The following is a 19175-nucleotide window of genomic DNA, read 5'->3' as shown; positions in this document are numbered from 1 at the left end:
CTGTGACTTTAAGTACATGACTTTTACGAATTGGTATGTATCAATTGGGAATAGTCATGTTCTTAACAGAAGAAAAATAAAATATTATTTAAAATAATAATACTTTATGTGAAAAGTTACATTGTTTCATAGTAATTGAAACATTGCACTTCTTGGTTTATGGTTGTAACATGAAAAGACATATTTGTTGATATTTTTTAGTCACATCTTTTCTGAATAGAGGCCTTGTTGTCTATAAATAGAGAAGGTGCTACAACATTTCATTTCATTCAATTGTCATCCGACAATAGTAGTTTTTAGAGCATTCATAGCATTGTATTTTCAGAAATGTAGTGAGTTAGTAAGAGAGAGTTCATACACAAGTTTGAGTTCGCTTTTCTTGGGGATTGTAGTGCTACTTCAACAAGAACTCGATCATTGTATCCTAGAAGACGTTTGCCAATCAAATCCTAAAAGCACATGTGAGGAGGCAATTTCATCTTAAGGAAATAGAACCAAGTTTTAGACTAGATCATCTGTAAAGTATTCTTAAAATTTTCCTTATCGTTATTTTCTTGTATTTATTTCGAATTTATAATGAAGTTCTATTTTTGAAATTATTGTAAATATATCACTTATCATATTTTACCAACAATGATTTTTTTTTTTTTTTTTGGAGAAGAAACAAGTAGGAAGAAAAAAAAAACCAAGCACTCTTTTTATTTATTTATTTTGTTTGAGAAAAAAAATCAAGCACTCATTTTTCATAAGTAAAGTCATGATTTATTTCTTTATTTATTCAATATTCATGCAATAATCTAGTTTATTCAAATCTAAACTAAGGGGAGAGGGATTCGACTTGGGTGCATAGTGTGGAGCACATTTGTTATAAATTTGCTAAGCCCATATCTGCACCAAAATAAGATGTTAGACAATCATTACACCCCACAATGCTCAGCATAAAACACTCAAAATTTCTGAAAATAGGTGTTAGACAACAACTAAGCTTAAGCTATTAGAAAACGAGTTAATAATGTATATCAAGTTAATACTATTCCTACGTGCAACATGTATTATGTACGACGTAATGCGTCATGCGTCATGCGTCATGAATGTATATGAAGCTAACAAAACTAAAATTAAAACCTAGAGATGTGCATGGTTAAATGGTTTGGTTCGATCCACCTCCACCTCTCAATTGTTGACTGAACCATCACCATGTGCCAAACCAAGCTTATCGGTGTTGGTTTGGTGCCTTCATCTTAAGGAAATAAATTGGGCGACTAAATACGGTCACAGGTCTTGTCACTGGCAACTGACAGATTAGGGAGAAGAAGGTAAGTGAGGAGGTAGGGGAAGGCCGACTAGTTCATTAGGTTTTCCACAAATGTGGTCCACGTAGATGGTCCCCTTACGCCCTATTGTCTGTAAATTATGGCTCAGGGCCCATTTTGGGCTGCCTCCTTTTGTTTGTAATGCTGCAGGAAAGCCAGGTCGCTTGCATTTTTGTTAGCTGTTTTAGTTGGTGAGAGAGAAGACCAGCAAATGAGAGGCCCGTGAAGGTTACAAAATCTTTTGGCCTGTGAAGAACAAATCAAGACGGTATAACTCATTTGATAACAAAATCAAAATGAGATTTACCAATACCAGACGACCACTTCGCCAGTATAATGGTACAATAACGGCAATGCTGTGACGGTGGAGAAGCGTATGGTACGACAGTGTTAGTGTGACAGTGGATGAGACAATGTTATGAAGAAGGAGTTGCTATGTTCGGTGGAGAAGACGACGAGGGTATTTAACAATTCAATATATCATTTCTTGTCATGGGTAAATTAATAATTCAATAAATAGTTTAATAGTAGGATGTACTCAGTTCATTTTAGGATTCGTTTAGCAACACTCTAATTATATTCATAAATTATACACAAAGATCATCAATCACAAAGGGCATATACTCATAAAGAGGTAATACAAATATGGAAGCATAGTAACCACAAAAAATTAATCCAGATATATGTCACAAAAGGCCAGAGAAATTTCAACATAAAAGCCAAATGCCTTCGTTCTCTTTCTTTTATGTTTGCATGTTAATTTATTTCGTATAATAGTTTTTCAACAGCTAGCAATGGGCTCTAGCCCAAATTGCCTTTTTAAAAAAATTAGAATATACTATATGTATTTTAATATGATTCATTTCATAAAGACTTAGTAGTCCACCCAAATGTAGCCTAGTAACCCATTATTTATTCAACTTTTTAGGCCTATAATCATCTTATATTTAATTTGTTTGCTTAGTTAAGAAATACAATTCCTTATTAAATACTCATGACTTTAAACGTCTGCCTTTTACAATTTTCTCCCATTATTTCACTAACTTGCCGTCAATATTCATGTTAACATCCATCATCTGTTTGGTGGAATGATTATACGTACAATCACATTTGATGGAATGACTGTGAAACAACCAAGCATCCATGACATGCTATTATGTTTTAATTTCCTCAATTTAGCATGCGTTTTTTTCTTTTTTAGTACAAACGATTGGGAGATGGTGATTTACACAAATATTCATTGAGTGTCTAGGAGGTTTCGAACCTATGTCCACATTGGTGGAGGAGTTCAACCAATTGCAGGCGTCTTACTGTTTCAATTTTGTACCAATTTCAAGAAACCAATTTTACTTACCACTCTTTACGTTTATTATATTGAGGCCCGAACTAGTCTAAATTTTTTTAAACTTGAATGATTAAGAAACTTGAAGGATTAATGTGGACCATTTATAGGAGATTGATGTCTAAAATTTATACAAGATTAGACTAGACTAATCTAGAATTAGACTAGATTAGACTAATCCAGAATGGGCATTTAGACTTGTTACCAAGCAAAAAAAATAATTTACAAAATGAACGCTCAAGGGCTTTTTTATTGGGTAAATTACATATCAAATGGAGTAATTACCTTGTAAATGATAAAGGGCTCGTTCGTTGGGTAAATAATTGTGACACCCGACCCAATTTTAATCATTCAATCATTTTATTCAATTTGATTCAATTTATTCAAATTGTGAAAGTACAATTTTACCCTTAGGGTAAGGTCATATTAGTCAATTTTTGAACCGTAAGGATTTTTGGCACTTGAGTGATATCGTTGCATAGAACTCGTCGATATGAGTTCGTAGATATGTAGTGGGCCCAAATCGGAGTTTTAACGAAGAAGTTAGCGTCAATGGAAGTGCAGTGGCACAACTGTAATTTTTTTCAAAGTCGGATTATTAAAAATTAAAAATTTAAATTTTTTTATAAAAAAAAAAAAAAAAAAAAACCATCCCCTATACGTGTCTCGACATCGTCATTTTTCGACGTTGATTCCGAAGCCGTTCGACCACCAAATCCAAAGCCACAACTTGCAAAATCTTCGTCTCTTCCTCCTCTACACGTCCATACCCATTTCCACCTTTGAAACTCCAAGATTGGTTACGATTTTCGACTGAAACTGAGCTGAAAACCTGCGTTCGTCGCCTGAATTGTTCGTGCTATTTTCGGCTATTCCGATGTCCAAAATTGTCGAACTATGTATGAAACTTCATCTACTCTTTGTGCTCTACCTATTTATGTGTTTGGTTTTGGTAAATTTTGAGGTTTTACATATCGATTCTTAAACCCATTTTTGGCCGACGATTTCGGCTTTGATTCGGCTAGTTCCAATTAGTTTTTGGCCTTGGTCGAAGAACAAAAGTTGATTCCCAAGTTAGTCTGAACGCATTGGTATAAGTATTGTAAGGTGTTTTGAGAATTTTCCAATCACCCGAATTTACTCAAGCCACCCACGAGATGCTAGCGAGTGTGGCGGCATGTGGGCCACTCTATGGTGGGCCGTTGTGTCCTAAAATGTTTCTCATGTCGTTCTGAGCACAACAATATGCTCGGATTTGAATTTGGTTATCGTTTGACTGTCAAACAGATTTACACATATTAGGTGATATCCGGGTTCGATATATTCAGACCATTGGATCGGCCCCATTTCCAAGTATGTTGTTCTTTGTACCTCTAGGATCATGTAAGAACTCACATATCAAGAATCAGAGTCTCAGATGCTCCGAATCAATGATTCTAAAGTTACGTAAACGATGATAATCCGATCGTGCGATCGAAAGCGATCCAACTGCTCGATCGAGATCAAAATTACAGGACGTGTTAAATAGACCTTGTCAAACCCGTGGGAACTTTCGGAATGTAAATCAGAAGTCGTGGGCCCGATTGACCATCGATTGATCAATATGACTAGTTTGACCGGACAGTTGACCAGGAGTTTTTTTTGAGACCGTCTCATCTCTTGGTAAGCGCTAAAATGGATGTAGGGATTTTCTTAAAGGACGTGCACCCATGTGAGTCCCGAGAGCTAGGGTTTTGATTTAAAGTTCAGTGTTGGGTTTGATTATTTAGTTAATCTTGGTATTCTCTCAAATAGGTTCTTTGGCGCTACGAATCGCTCCGAACGAAACCACAGAGGGTTGAGTGTGCTTTGGACCGTGTGTGAGTGGACATTTGTTTTCTAAATAGTTTTATAAAACTCTTGGATTGTGATTATTATTTGTGTTGTTTTATGGAATTGATGATTTATGGTTACCAGTTTTCTAAATAGTATATTTTGCATATTCAAATTTGGTTTGAGCACAATTTTGAAGAATTATATTCAAATTGATGATTTATGGTATTTATTTTCTGAGCTTTCAGTTTGAGTTGAAAAAGTTCTATATATGGTTTAATTGTGGTTTAATGTTTCGGATTTAGTTGGAGAACAATGTGGAAAGAATTATAAATGGTTTGAATCAAGATAGTGAAATTTGGGATTTATTAATAGTTTTAAAAGGGGTTTTTGTTTATTTAATCAAGCATGATTCATACTTGGGAATTAGTTTGGTTTTGAAAGATTGGGGTATTGTTTGAGAAAACCAAGAAAGGATTTGGAAAAGAGTTTTGGGAAAGGGATTTGTGAAAAATGGAGTTTTTATGTTTAAGTGTCGAGAATTGGATTTCAAACCTACCCTACGTACCCATCCCCAGTTGCCTTCGGAATATATCGGTTGCCTTCGGTAAAGTCTGTGCACATGACTAGAATTGTATGTACCTACATAGAGACTACTCTGTAGGTGTCCGGCCAGAGTATATCGTCTATACTGTGTTGACTACACTGTGTCCGCCGATGGTTTGCCTGCACCTACTTGTGTAGGTGTCCGATTAGGACTTTCCCCTGCCACCCTGCCGATTTACTACACATGGTTGGCCAGTTTTCCCCTTAGGTATACTTGGGTGTAGAGTTTTTGTCTGAATTGGATTGAGACTGGAATTCGGATGAATTGTATTTTGAGCTTGCCTGATTTGTTGATTTCAAAGAATGGTTTGAAACTTGATTTTTGTTGAATTATATTTTTGAATTACTCGATATTTTGGATTTAAATATTGTTTGAAATACCAGATTATACTAATTGAAACTTTACTTTCCAGTTATTTCCGAGATTGTTTTGTATGTTATGTATAATTACTTTCAAGAAAAACTTTCTTTTTGACCACTCATGCTTTTACTGTTTTACTCCCCCAGGAAGTAGATAGCTTAGAGTTCGAACGACCATGTAAGCTACTCTGGCTAAGGCTGGCAATGGGTCGTGTCGTGTCATGTTGGGTCAAGATTATATACATGTCAGGAATGCTCAACCCAAACCCAACCCGTTTATTAAACGTGTCATGCACGGGTTGACCCATTAAGTTCTCGTGCGGGTTTTAGATCGTGTCGGGTTGACCCGCTAAGTGGTAGCAGCTAAAAGACATTTTAAAAAAATTAAAAAATGAAGAATAAACAAATAAACGGTTAGTGGGTTGGCGGGTTACATGGGTATTTTAGCGGGTTGACAGGTTACATAGGTATTTTAGCAGGTTAATAGGTATTTTGGCTGGTGGACCCACCATTACCCATTTTGTTAAACGGGTTGGCGAGTTGACCCAAAAATGACCTGAATTTTAATCGTGCGGATTTCAAGTCGTGTAACGGTCATGCCAAATTGCGACCCCTAACCCCGGCGTCGGTGAAGTCCTTATAGTTTTACCTAGTAGGAAACTTTATTTTCCGTTTTCATTGTTTATTTAGAAAGTAAGTTTGTAAAATTGAACTCCAGTAGTTGCTCTGATATTTCCCACTTAGGACTGAATTTGAGGCTGGAGGCCATGTGAAATTTGTGTGTGCCTTATATTGTGTGTGCTACCAATTAGAATTATTAGATTGTCATTATTTGCAGGTGTTAATTTGAAAAAAGTCCATTTTACAGGGGAGAGTCTGCCGAAATTTGGTAGAAGTATCAACCCATTTTTCTTAAAAAGTACGGGTGAGAGGTGTAAAGTTAGTTGTGGGTCCGGCATCGTTCGGGTGCCGGTCGGATAACAGGATTCAACATGAGTTATGAGGGAGAATTTGGGTCAGGTCCTATCAGCAATGTCGTTCGTTGAGTAATAATACACACAACGAATGCTTAGGGGCTTGTTCATTGGGTAAATTATGTCATTTGTTGTGTAAATTACATACCAAACAAAATAATTTACCTTGTAAATGATAAATGGCTCGTTCGTTGGTTAAATAATGTTGTTCGTTGAGTAAATTACTCAACGAACACCATGATTTACTCAACGAACGACTCCCTTAGAGTTCATGGGGTAAAAATTGATGTTCAGTGGGTAATGGACATTTAGACTCGTTACCCAGCGAACATAATAATTTACACAACGAATGCTAAGAGCTCGTTCATTGGGTAAATTATGTTGTTCGTTGGGTAAATCACATAACGAACGGAATAATTTACCTGGTAAACGATAAAGGGTTTGTTTGTTGGGTAAATAATTTCATTTGTTCAGTAAATGCCATGATGTACTCAACAAATGGCTCCCTCAGCGTCTCTTGGGTAAAAAATGATGTTTGGTGGGTAATGAGCATTTCCATTTAGACTCGTTACCAAGCAAAACATAATAATTTACACAAGGGACACTAAAGGGGAGTTCATTGGGTAAATTATGTCGTTCGTTGGGTATATTATATAACGAACAAAATAATTTACTTGGAAAATGATAAAAGGCTCATTTCGTTGGGCAAATAATGTCGTTCGTTGGGTAAATTACATAACAAACATAATAATTTACCTAGTAAACGATAAAGGGTTCATTCGTTGGGTAAATTACTCAACGAACGACTCCCTCAGTGTTCGTTGGGTAAAAATTGACATTCCGTGGGTAATGGGCATTTAAACTTGTTACCAAGCGAACATAATAAGTTACACAAGGAACACTAATGGGATCGTTCATTGGATAAATTATGTCATTCGTTGAGTAAATTACATAATGAACGAATTAATTCAATGTGGTTCAAACATTTGAGCATTTTGTAATGTAGGTCTTCATTTAAGGTAATAGTAGATAAGCAATGTGTTTTCAATTAGTATTGAAATAAAAATAATAATATGATTGAAAGACAACATCAATGTTGTACTAGGGGTGTGACAATAGCCTTAGGAAGAATATTCACATTATTTTTCGTACGTGAGGACATCCAAACTTAAAAGTTCCCGTTTATATGATAATGGGACAAGTAAGGATTTATAATATAAATAGTTTAATTATTATGTTCTTTGAGTTTCTATACATTATCATATAATATTTTAATGAGTACATAGTATAAGCATTCAATGTTAGTACATGTAAGAGTTAAAAGGGAGAACCAGTTGACCGACCACTTATTTTGAACCATAGGATCATTAGTTGTACCATTAGATGGTATGTTGATCGGCGAACTTGAGGCCATAAAATTGTCTCTAGTTCATCACATTCTCAATTTTATGGCATAAGCAAATAAACAAAACTATGCATAATAGTTTGTAATCCTTAAATCCCCAGTTTGGCTATAGGAAAGCAGTGATGAATCAAACACTAAACATTTCAATTTCACCATAATGAAAATCAAACACTAAACTAAGATTAATTAATTTTTTTCCCAAATTTCTCAGAAAGAACTCTCAATCAGAAAGAAAACAATTACCTAAATAGTCAATTGGATGGTAGAACTACAAATACAATCTTCTCTTGGATTTGTAATGTTTCCATCGTTTTCTTGAAAAACAAATGAAAAGAAATTAAAGAGAGAGGAAGTGAACATTAAGGCGCAACATGAGAGCATTAAATTATAGAGAGTCACAAGGAGTCCTTTCTCTCTCCTCAGATTTAGAAGCTCCTAGAAGTCTTCCTATTTTAGGAGATGGATATGGAGCATGATTGAAGTTGTATTTTTCCAATTCCTTCCTAAAATTTGTCTAAGGATGTAATTTATGGAGCCCATAATGGATGCTCTTAATCGGTTAACCACAACATCAGGTTTCCCTTATTTTAAAAACAGTCTGTGATCGATCAGACGGTGAAAAAACAGAATCGAAAACTTAGTTGACTAAAAAGTCAACAATTGATAAAAAAAACTAAATCGGACTAATTCAAACCGGTTCTAGTTCCGATTCCATACCTCTAAAAACCAAACAGGACCGAACCAGACTGGCTTTAATATAATTAATTTTTAATCTTTATATATACATTGGGCCTTATTTTACCTCAGCCTTCCACTCCCAGCTTGAAGCCCAAAGAATTGGGCCTAAACATATCATCTATATCTCAAGCCCAACACATTATATTTTTAATTTTTTTAGTCGCCTACCCTTTTTAATTAATATTACCTCAGCCAAAAATATATATATTTTTTGTTACAAGGCAAGCCGAAGTCAGAAAAGAAAAAAAGCTAACAAGGCACAGCCCTATTTTAGGCCCTCCCTAGTTCATCATCCAGCAACAAGCTTGAGAGGGAGATAGGAGCAGACTCGTAGTTATGAAGCCCAAGGATAACTCATACCCCAAGTTAGCAAGGTAAGCAGCTGCTCTGTTTTGCTCCGTATAGATATGAGTAATATTGCATCTCCAATCACGGTTAAAGGAATCACATTCAATATCAAGGACCTCAGCCAAAATTCAAACCCTAGCCACATGCCTATTTCCTCTCACTCTCTCACTCTCTCATTCTTCAAAATCCAAACCCTAGCCGCGTGCTCTTTTTTTTTCCTTCCATTTTCTCTCTCATTGCCTTTCCCTTTTTCTCTCTCTCTTTTTCTTTTTTCTTCCTCTCTTTTTCTTTTTTCTTCTCTCTTTCTCTCCTGAAGAAAACCTAGCCTCAACTTCTTCTCCTCTTCCTCTCCTCTCTGTCTGATTTCTCTTTTTGTTTCTTACTCTCCTTTGATGCATCGATTGGATCTGTTTTGCTGGATAGTTTTTTTTTTTTGTTGGTATCTTTTAAGGTTCAGATATGGTTTTTCTTTTACGGATTCGTCGATTCGCTCAGCAACGACAATGACGTTCCTCCTGCCAGATGCTCACTCAGGTCAGTGTCTCAGAGCATACCCATATCTAATCTTTGCAAGATTTTTGTTTTTTGGTTTTTTTTCTGAAATCTGATGTTGGGTTTTTTTCTTTTTTTTTTCCTTCAACCATGCGCCGACAAATGACTAATGAGGTGGTCTTGATGGAGACGAAGGTGATGACTTGCCCCTAAAACTCGTCCCTCAAGGTGGTCTTGATGGAGAAGCACCCAATGGCCAACTCCTCCGCATTGCTGTCATCCATGGCCATGCCCCTTTTTTTTCCCCCCCAAATTAGAGTGTTCTGATTTGTGATACAAAGCCCTAGTTATTTTCGCTGCACCTGATGTGCTAGTGGGCTTAGTTGGAATTGACCCAATTCTTAATAATCCAAGCAAGCCTTTGCCTTTATTGTTTCTTTCAACCTTTTTAATCTGATGGAGAAGATTGAAAAATAAATAAATAAATAAAAACTAAGTTAGGATTGTTTGCTGTCCAAATCGGAAAAGACCGGAATCGAATCGGATGAGTAGTTAATATACAAATTTATAAATAAATTCAATCCTAAACATGTATTTATAAAAAAATTCAATCACTATTTAAACATAGAAACACATCCAAAATCAACTCCAAAGTCAATTTTTTAGATGTGTTTATAAATAAGTTTTGAGTGTGTGTAATGATGAATTTTGAGTATGTTTATAAAATGTTTTAAATTTTGAATTTTTTTATAATTTCAACCTCTATTTTGAGTGTTTTAGTGAAACTTAATTTTTCATCAGAGTCAAACTGAACCAAACTAGATAAACAATACAATTTAAATTTTAAATTTAACTAGGAATCGAGTCGAACCAGACCGTAGCCAGCCCTACCACAGCAGGACTCCTTAAAATCAGAACCACAAAAAGAATCCTATAAATCTACCACAAGTGGACACGGACCAACCAGGCAGCCTCATCTCTCTCTGTCATGGCTTCAGCGGCGGCTGACTACTCCGACGAGCCCCTAACCCCAGCAGGCCGCCTCTTTGTTCAACCCCAAATGAACCAAATAATTCATTGCGCCGTCGGCTTCAAGAACCCAATAAACATAGACTCAATCAAGTCCCATCTCAAAAGTTCTCTCCTTCTCTCTCACCCCAGATTCTCAAGCCTCATGGTCCGCGACTCACAGGGCCTCGAGCACTGGCGCAAAATCCCCCACGTCGACCTTGACCTCGACCGCCACGTCATCGTCGTCCCCAACCCCATCACCACCGCATCCCATTTTGACCATGACACCGCGGTCAACAACTACTTGGCCGACCTCTCCACCAGCTCTGAGCTAAGCGCCGAGAAACCCATGTGGGAAGTTCACCTTCTAATGGCTCACAACTGCGCCATCTTTCGAATCCACCACGCTTTGGGAGATGGTGTTTCGCTCATGTCTCTGTTCTTGGCGAGTTGCAAGGGAGCTGAAGATGAGGATAAGATGCCAACTTTGGCTTCTGGGAAGAGAAACAGAGTGAATGGTGAAAAGGGTTGGTGGGCTTTGTTGATTGGGTTTGTGGGTATGTTGTGGTTTAGCTTGATTTTTGTGGTGGAGTTTATGTTGAGATGCTTGTGGGTTCGTGACAGAAAAACAGAGATCAGTGGTGGTGATGGGGTTGAGCTCTGGCCTAGAAAGTTGGCCACTGCTCGGTTTAGGCTTCAGGACATGAAGCTCGTCAAAAAGGCTGTTCCAAACGCTGTAAGTGATTTATGAGAATGTTGGCCACCGCTTGGGAAAAAGTATTTCTATATTGGGTATTTGGGTTGGGTCCCTTTCTGAGAGTTTTTTAAAGATTCTTTTTTGGTAAAAAAAATATTTTTTTTTTTGGAAAGGTTTTGAGTATACTTTCATGCCACTCTGCAGACCATCAATGATGTTCTTTTTGGGGTGATTTCATCAGGGCTATCAAGATACCTAGATCACAGAACAACAAATGGTAAATAAATGACAACTGCGGTTGTTTACTTGTACTTCCCATTTGAATCAGATGTCTGATGCATTCAAGGACAATAACCCAATTGTGTATGTCATCAGCTTTGCCTGAGGGACTTCAAATTACAGGGATAGCCATGGTGAATTTAAGAGAGCAACCTGGTTTGCAGGTTTGTTTGCTGAAACTTGTAACCTTATATTTTATTTGTGCTTACCATTTATTTCAATGGTGTTGTCTTTGTTTTCTTATGAAATTATTGAAGTTTCAACTTCTGGTGGTTACTTGAATCAATCTGATGATATCGGAACAGGAACTATCCGATTTGATGAAAAGCAGTTCAGGGTCAAGTTGGGGTAACAAATTCGGCATGCTTCTCCTACCTATATATTATCATAAAAGCAGTCGAACTGATCCTCTAGCGTATCTGAAGATAGCTAAAGTGATGATTGACCGGAAGAAACGATCTCTGGAGGCTCATTTCTCGTACAAAATTGGGTATTTTGTAATGACCTACTTGGGAGCAAAGGTGAGCACAGATGCAGTTTTGAAACCAAAACAATAAATAAAGAATGCAAAGTTCACTTTCCAATTTGGATATTAAAACCCGCTTCTTTCTGTTGTACTGCAGGTTGCTGCCTGGCTGAATTACAGGATTGTTTGCAATACTAGCTTTACCATCTCTAACATACTTGGCCCGCAAGAAGAAATCGTACTTGGAGGCAACCCTATAACTTACCTAAGAGTGAATTCATCCAGCCTGCCCCATGTACAGCCCACAGAATCACTTAAAATTTGTCTAGACGTTGAATTGTCAACTAGAGCAAATCAGAAATATATATGTACAACATGAATGATTTTGCTGGTTGGTAATGCAGGCACTTATAATGCACTTGATAAGCTATGCTGAAAGAGCAGACATGCAAATTTTGGTGGCCAAAGATATCATCCCTGACCCGGCATTTCTTGCAAAGTGCTTTGAGGAGGCCTTGCTTGATATGAAGGAAGCAGCTGCAGCTATCAATCGAACCTAGGAGGACCACTATACATTTTAATGGAATATCAGAAAATCTTACGAGGTTGAATGTGAAAGGAAGATTAGTGATACATTTCATTGACATGCAGAAAGGGCAAATATCTGAAAAGGCTAATATGTAGATGGTCTGCTCATTTGCCATCATCATCATCGTTGTAGGCTTTCAAACTCTTTCAAACAAAGACATAATATACATCAGCCATACTTACGATGTCACTCTCTCTCTCTCTAACACTAAACACTATATAAGAAAAGAACCAAACTCTCAGGATCTAATGATCAATGTCAAGCGACAAGTAACCAATAATAAGTCGCAAGCTGCTAGTTCTTATTCCCCCAGTAGGCATGCGGCTTGTTGCGGCTTTTGACAATCATGCCTTGGCCAAGGATTGGGGTTTCTTGCTGCTTCCTTTCTTTCTTCGCAGCAGTAGCCTCCTTAGCAAACCAAAACCTCCTTGTTTCTTACTTGGCACAATAGCCAGACTCCCAACTGCACTATTACCAGCTTTATGCCTTGAACCGAGATGCCCTTCCCACATCAGAGCAGTAGGTGTGGACAAGGCATTATGACTATCTGAGTGAAGAAGGGATGGTTTTTCTGCATCTGCATCTCTTGATGTTTCTTTCTCCTTCGGAGACTTGACATCCCCGACTCGGGGGTTATCCTCAGCAAGCATTTGATCACGCAGCGAAGAGCGCCTGTTCAAGTTATTGTCACCGGCATTGGCTGCAGTGCTGGTGGTTGTTGAGAACACCTTGTCAAAAAGCTCTGCTTCCCTTGGCGTAGCCAGTGCCTTCAGCTGTTTTCCTAGGTTTAGGATGGTTTCTTGGCACTCTGCCAACTTCACCGAAGCTGTTGTGATTTCCCATCCCTGAAAGTTTGAAGAACAGTCACACTGCAGTGCCTAATTAAAATATTGTTTACAACTGCAGTTGATTCTTCCTTAAATCTATTTTCTTAGGAAGTTTGAACTCCTTTTTAAACACAACCACCATGTAATGAGAAGATCAATGCAGTTCCACAATATATGTTTGGATGTGATCATATTCTTCTGCTATCGCTTCTTTCAATTTTGTCAAGCCTAGTTGAGTTGCCTTCACTAAATTATAGATTTCATGTAATTTAGGAAGTTTGAACTCCTCTTTAAACACAACCATCATGTAATGAGAAGATCAATGCAGTTCCACAATATATGTTTGGATGTGATCATATTCTTCTGCTATCACTTCTTTCAATTTTGTCAAGCCTAGTTGAGTTGCCTTCACTAAATTATAGATTTCATGTAATTGAACTCTATTAGCTAAACCCAAAAAAAAAAAAAAACTGTAACTTACAGATTGGGACTGCTTTTCCTCTTGGTTTATGCCAAGCTCTGGAATTTCCTTCTTTTCAGCACTGTGAATTAAAAAAATCAGAATTTTCTCATCAATCAACATAAGCTTTATATAGTTTCCACAGCAGAAAAAGTCAGGAGGCTGGTGATTACCTTTGCAGCTGGAGTTGGAGCTCAAGACATGTTGCTTCTAAATCTTCACAACAGTTATGTTTATGCTCCAATTCAGCTTCTAATGACGAGAACTTCTGGAAGACTTCATTCAACTTTGCTTTGGTAACATTTAGCTGGGTATCAAGATCTTCATTAACTGACTTCTGATTTTCGATCTGGTCTTCCATAATCCCTTCCGATTGTTTCAGACTCTCCAGTTCTGTTTGCAAGCTTTCAATTATTTGCTGTGATTCCTTTAGTTGAGCTTCCATGCTCTTTAGTTCATCCTTTAATCTACCGTTTTCTTCTTGCAGTTTATCCTGAACCTTATTCAACTGAAACGAAACATCTTGGTCATTTGAAGAAGCAACTAAAGGCAAACACAATGACTGCTCTTCAGATGTATGTCCAATAATTGATTCCCCAATTGCACCCTCAACAGCAATATCTACTTGCTCTTCTTGCCAACCAAAATGCTTCTTAATTTTATTCCTCAAGCTTGAAGCATCTTTAGGTGTCCTATAGTCGTTCAAAAGCCAGTCCAAAGTAAAAGTCAGTTCCTCAACAAAATTTTCAAAATTAGCCTTTCCACCCAACAGATTGTGACAAATAAGGACAAACTTTTCCACAACAGCATTTAGTTCCGAACGTTTCCATTGGAAAATGCGGATTAAGTAGTCTGTTGATGCTGCTGAGTTAAATATCTGGGAACTCTGGTCCCTATATGACAAAACATCTGTAGTACAATCATATACCAAAGATGTTTGGTTGATTCCTTGAAACAGCTTAATGAGTTTAGAGATTGATTTACTCAGACTGGATTGACTGCGTTGGCTGCCATTATCTTCCACTGAGGTGTCAATACTCAGAGCTCCACTAAATGAATCTATAGGATCACATTCTGCACGATGCCCTGAGACTGCAGTTCTATGAGCTTCATGGTTAGTTGGTTGATTTATGTAACCCAAGGCAATTTTGATGTCCTCAAATAGCTCATCTAGTCTTCGGTTCGAAACATTCTTTTGCTCCAACATTGCTTTTAAAACAACCTGAAGCCAGTCAAAAGAATTCTCTGGCCTTGCATCTTTTGACTGGCTGTACTTTCTTCTGTCGCTGAAGCTGGAATCAACTTCAACTGGCACTAGTTCCCTACCAGTAAAGCAACGATGATGTCCCTTGTTAGGAGGTGTACCTGCAGAAACTATTGCCATTTTCTCCATCTCAACAAAATCGTCCATTAAGCTAATGTCTGAAACCTCAACTTCTCTGCATTCCTTTGGACTTTTAAGTCTCTCATTTTTAAAATGTTCTAACTCTGAAATTAGAGCACTAGCCCATGATTCAGAGGAACTAATCCCATCATCACTGCCAATGTCAAACCTTGAAGACCGAGAACTGTCATTTGGAATCGGACTGCATGCAACTAGCTCCATAGATTTCTGGCCCTTGGAAAGCTGTCCAAGCTGAGTACCACCCTGTGACAATCTGGAAGCTGTTTGACAATGAGTGGTCCTCGAAGAAAGGAGTTCAGAGTTTTTCCTGATTAAAATTTCTTTAAGGGTTTTGTTTTCCTCTTCCAGATCATGTAATTGCTCAATCATGAGACGCATCTTCTTATTTGGAATTTCGGGAGAATTTCCTTTGTTAGCATCTCTTACAATCATATCTCTGGTAGGATTCAACTTTCTTCTTCTCATCTCGGTCTGATCCCTTCCAAGCATTTGGACCTCACTCTTCATATTCAGCAAAGCAGTAGGACCTGGCAGCCTTTTTCGCATAAGGAGATGAAGTCTTTGACATTCTTGTTCTAACTTTGTGATTTTCCTCACACTCTCCAAAAGTTGTTTGTGTGATTCTTCAGCAGACCGGCGGTTGTACTCCATCTCCTCACTCCGAATCTCAAGTTCCTTCTCAAGCATGTGAAATTCATATCTTAGAAAAGCATTTTCTTTTTCTGTGGAATCCAATCTGGCCATTAGTGCACTGAACTCTGCATCTGCTCGAGACTTGTGTCTATTCAAATCTTCAATGAGTTTCTCTTTTGCTCGAAGGGCTTTGTTCAGATTAGTATTTTCCACAGCCAAGTTTGTAAGCTGTTGACTTGTCTCTCTCAGCTTCTCTTCTAATTTCTTCTGTGCCTTCTCGTACTCTCTTGCTGTCATCATAACAGCATCATTTATTCTTTGCTCCTGTTCTTCTCGAACGAAATTTAATTGCTGCTTGCACTCTGCCAATGCATCATCTGAATGAGTTAATCTCTCATTTGCAGATATTCCCTGCCTCAAAGCTTGATCTAGTTCTTGCTTTAGTACCGGCTCTCCTGCCTTCTTGCCACCTGAAACAAAAATTATATATTCGATCAGCCAAAAGCCAAACTGTGAGCATCCAATGGGAACAGATTACCTAATACTAATCTACAGGACAACTAAGCTTGTAAAGGAACATTATGGAAGCTCTGAGAAAGAAGGATAATTGAGAACTACCTGCCATAGCTTCTTCTGCTGTTTTTGCATGTTCTGTAACAAGATCTTCTTTAACATGACAGTCTAGGAGGACTGAAGCTAGCTTCTCATTTAGATTTTTCCCTGATCTCTCTGTTTCATTTCCTTTCTCAGTTGGATATGTTTGTATCTAACATGATGAAACATTGGTAAACACAATATTCAGATTCGACATCTCTGCTTAAAAAACTAAAACTATACTAAGCTTCTCAGTTACCTCTTCTTCAATTCTTCCGAGAGGAATGGCGTTTGTTGCAAGAATTGTCTTCTCTGAAGATCTTTTCCTCCAAAGCCAAGCCTTCTGGTCCATGATTTCGGTTCTAATTCAAGAACAGAAAAGGAGAAATTAGCATGTTAAAAAAATAAGAAAAATTCATAAAAACCTTGTAAAGGCAAGTCATTACAGTAACAATCTCAGTAAATTGAAGTGGACTAAAGTGATTGCCCATAGCTAAGACACTCTGGTGAATAAAAATTTGATAGATAAAGAGTAAAGGATATTTACAGTTACACCAATTGTCACTGTATTATGTCATACTGTAAGTTTAGATTCTTCTATGATGAAATCCAGAACACATCCAAGTTCATACTTGGAAAATGATCGGAACCATAAACAGAAAGCATTGGACCAAGATCTAAGCATCTTTGCATGCAGATAACATACAGAAGCTGGAGCATGTTGAAGCAGAGTGATTGTTTCAAAAAACAAAAACAGATCAAAAAAGTCACTAAATTAGGAAAAAGAATTTCAAGCAATCTAAAATTTTCTGTTCCAGTCAGGCCTCATCAGTTGCAAAGCATGCAGTTCTGAAGAAGTAAAAAGTAAAATGGAGGCTGTAAAATTCTCAGAAGGAAGAAGGGTGGTGGTGGTGATCATCAAGAAAATTTATGTCTTGATGTTATAACAGTTAACAACAAGAAAATCTAAGTTTTGTTTAAGATAATAACCAAGAGATAGATCATGCATGAGGAAATTCAAGCCACATTTTTATCCAAACCTGGGTAATTAAGTGAAAGACCAAAATGCTAAACAGTAATCTCATCCACCACCATTGCTGTGAAGCAAGACAGAGGAAGCATAGAAAGCTTATGCTATTTTTAACATTTGGGAAATGAAAGTCAAAGACAATCAAACATCTTATAAAATCTCATAAAGGAAGAGAACCTAGAATCATAGGATGCTCGTACCCCCACCGACAGTTACCTGTGTGTGTAATAATTCAAGAGAGAGAGAGAGAGTAAAGGGGAAAAAGAAGAAAAGGGAAAAGGGGAAAACCAAAGACAAAAGGAGTCAAAGAACAAATGGCCCGAGTTAGAACACAGAGAGAGAGAGAGAGAGAGAGAGAGTTGCTTTGAATATATGTGCTATGTGGGTTTAGTTTTAGTTTTAGTTGCAGAAGAAGGTGTTAGAGCAAGTGCGACGCATGGTTAAGGATGGTAGAAGACAAAGCTGCATCAGACAGACGTGAACATATTACCAAGTTTTGGTGGATCCAAGTGTTTCTGTTTGAGTTGAGAATGGAGTTGGTGGGTGCTCTCTAAGAACTTAGTGGGATACATTATTATACATATATACGAGACAAGAAAAGTTGGTACAAACATCTCAAAATTTATGATGTCTCTTTTTTTAGGCTTCTTGTTTAGGCCCCACTAAGTTGATAAGCTATACCTATACTTCTTGTTTGGTCTATAATAAACTATGCTATGTATGAGCTTGTCTTACATTGCCACTGAGATTTTCCTAGTCACACATTTACAGTGAAGACGATATTATAAACTATTCTAATGTACGGAAGGGAATTCGAACTTAGTGCAATGAAGAGAGCACACTACTTTAATTAACTAGCTTAACCCACATGTACAATCAACCAATTTAATTGTATTGAAATGCAAAATCTGTAGACCAATAAACATTGGACTAATTAGCTGCGGCTACAGTAAATAATTGAACACTTTGTCTAACAGATGCTAAAGTGTTCATGACTTTTAACACTTGCTTTTGATCATTGAAGACCTTAGACAATTATGCTCTATTAACGGTAACTTACCTACCATTAAGCTGTTATCAAGGAATTTACCATTTAATTACACATTCCTTTTCTTTTCTTTTTTTTTCTTTTTTTTTTTGTCAAAATTAAAAAGGAGATGAGAGTTTTCTCACACACAATGCCAAGATGCGGGAAAATTAAGATTTTTTTCACTGAGCTATCTAGACCCCATTCGCCATTTAATTGCACATTCGGTTCTTCACAGTTTTTCCAGAAGAAAATACTGTTGTTATAAATAAAGTAAAAACCATGAAGATTGAAAAGAGAAAAAAAAAATTGTATAAATTATCCACGAAGAATAAAATCTTTCCTTTTTGTTTTCTTGGTGGGAAGTGGTTCCCATGGAGCACTAGCTAGGTTTGTCTATGCTCAGTGCAACGCCTACTTTAGTCCGTCAAAATGCTCATAAATTATTTTGTAAATGAAAAAATATATTTTAAAAAACAATTTGTTGGGGTGAGAGAGGCTCGAACTCTCGACCTCAGGATAACTCAGAAGCTATGAGACCTACGCGCTAGCCAACTGCGCCACCACCCCTTGATGTTAATGTCCTCAGAATAATTTTATTTAACTTATTATTTTATCATAAAGTAATTTTGTTGGAATAATAAATTAATCTTAAAGTTATTAGCGTGTCCTAGATTTAAATGTGATGTGATAGGTAGATTTGGGACCGTCGAAACTTCCCAGCAAACGACCTCTCTTTCCCCGCGTCCACGTCACCACCCATTGGA

The 19175-nt window shown here is 37.3% G+C and overlaps 2 protein-coding genes and 1 non-coding gene across 6 annotated transcripts; 1 reads left to right on the top strand and 2 right to left on the bottom strand.

The window, feature by feature from the left end:
* The first annotated feature begins 10106 nt into the window (after nt 1-10106).
* LOC103335250 (medium-chain-alcohol O-fatty-acyltransferase-like) lies at nt 10107-12621 on the top strand. The gene is made up of 6 exons (XM_008238261.3): nt 10107-11137; nt 11303-11375; nt 11474-11541; nt 11683-11898; nt 12001-12138; nt 12248-12621. The coding sequence occupies exons 1-6, from the start codon at nt 10379-10381 to the stop codon at nt 12401-12403; spliced, it is 1410 nt and encodes a 469-aa protein (XP_008236483.2). The 5' UTR covers nt 10107-10378; the 3' UTR covers nt 12404-12621.
* LOC103335249 (filament-like plant protein 7) lies at nt 12457-17922 on the bottom strand. Of its 4 annotated transcripts, none has more exons than XM_089054034.1 (6): nt 17559-17922; nt 16611-16713; nt 16376-16523; nt 13893-16227; nt 13741-13801; nt 12457-13301 (listed from the first exon to the last, which is right to left on the bottom strand). In XM_089054034.1, exons 2-6 carry the CDS (start codon nt 16701-16703, stop codon nt 12777-12779), a joined length of 3162 nt encoding a protein of 1053 aa, XP_088910160.1. In that variant the 5' UTR covers nt 16704-16713; nt 17559-17922; the 3' UTR covers nt 12457-12776. The 4 variants fall into 4 exon arrangements, with proteins under 4 accessions (XP_088910160.1, XP_088910161.1, XP_088910159.1 ...); XM_089054035.1 differs by having other exon boundaries at nt 17598-17922; XM_089054033.1 differs by lacking the exon at nt 17559-17922 and adding an exon at nt 17392-17550.
* A 971-nt stretch (nt 17923-18893) lies between these two features.
* On the bottom strand, nt 18894-18978 carry TRNAM-CAU (transfer RNA methionine (anticodon CAU)). The gene is given in 2 exon segments: nt 18894-18929; nt 18941-18978. It is a non-coding gene; the product is annotated as a tRNA-Met (tRNA).
* Nucleotides 18979-19175: the final 197 nt, after the last annotated feature.

The sequence above is a fragment of the Prunus mume genome, linkage group LG6 (assembly GCF_029339155.1).
Source record: "Prunus mume cultivar Tortuosa linkage group LG6, ASM2933915v1, whole genome shotgun sequence".
Lineage (NCBI taxonomy): Eukaryota > Viridiplantae > Streptophyta > Magnoliopsida > Rosales > Rosaceae > Prunus > Prunus mume.
Note: the sequence above shows the minus strand (reverse complement) of the source record. Positions and strands in the feature narration are given on the sequence as shown.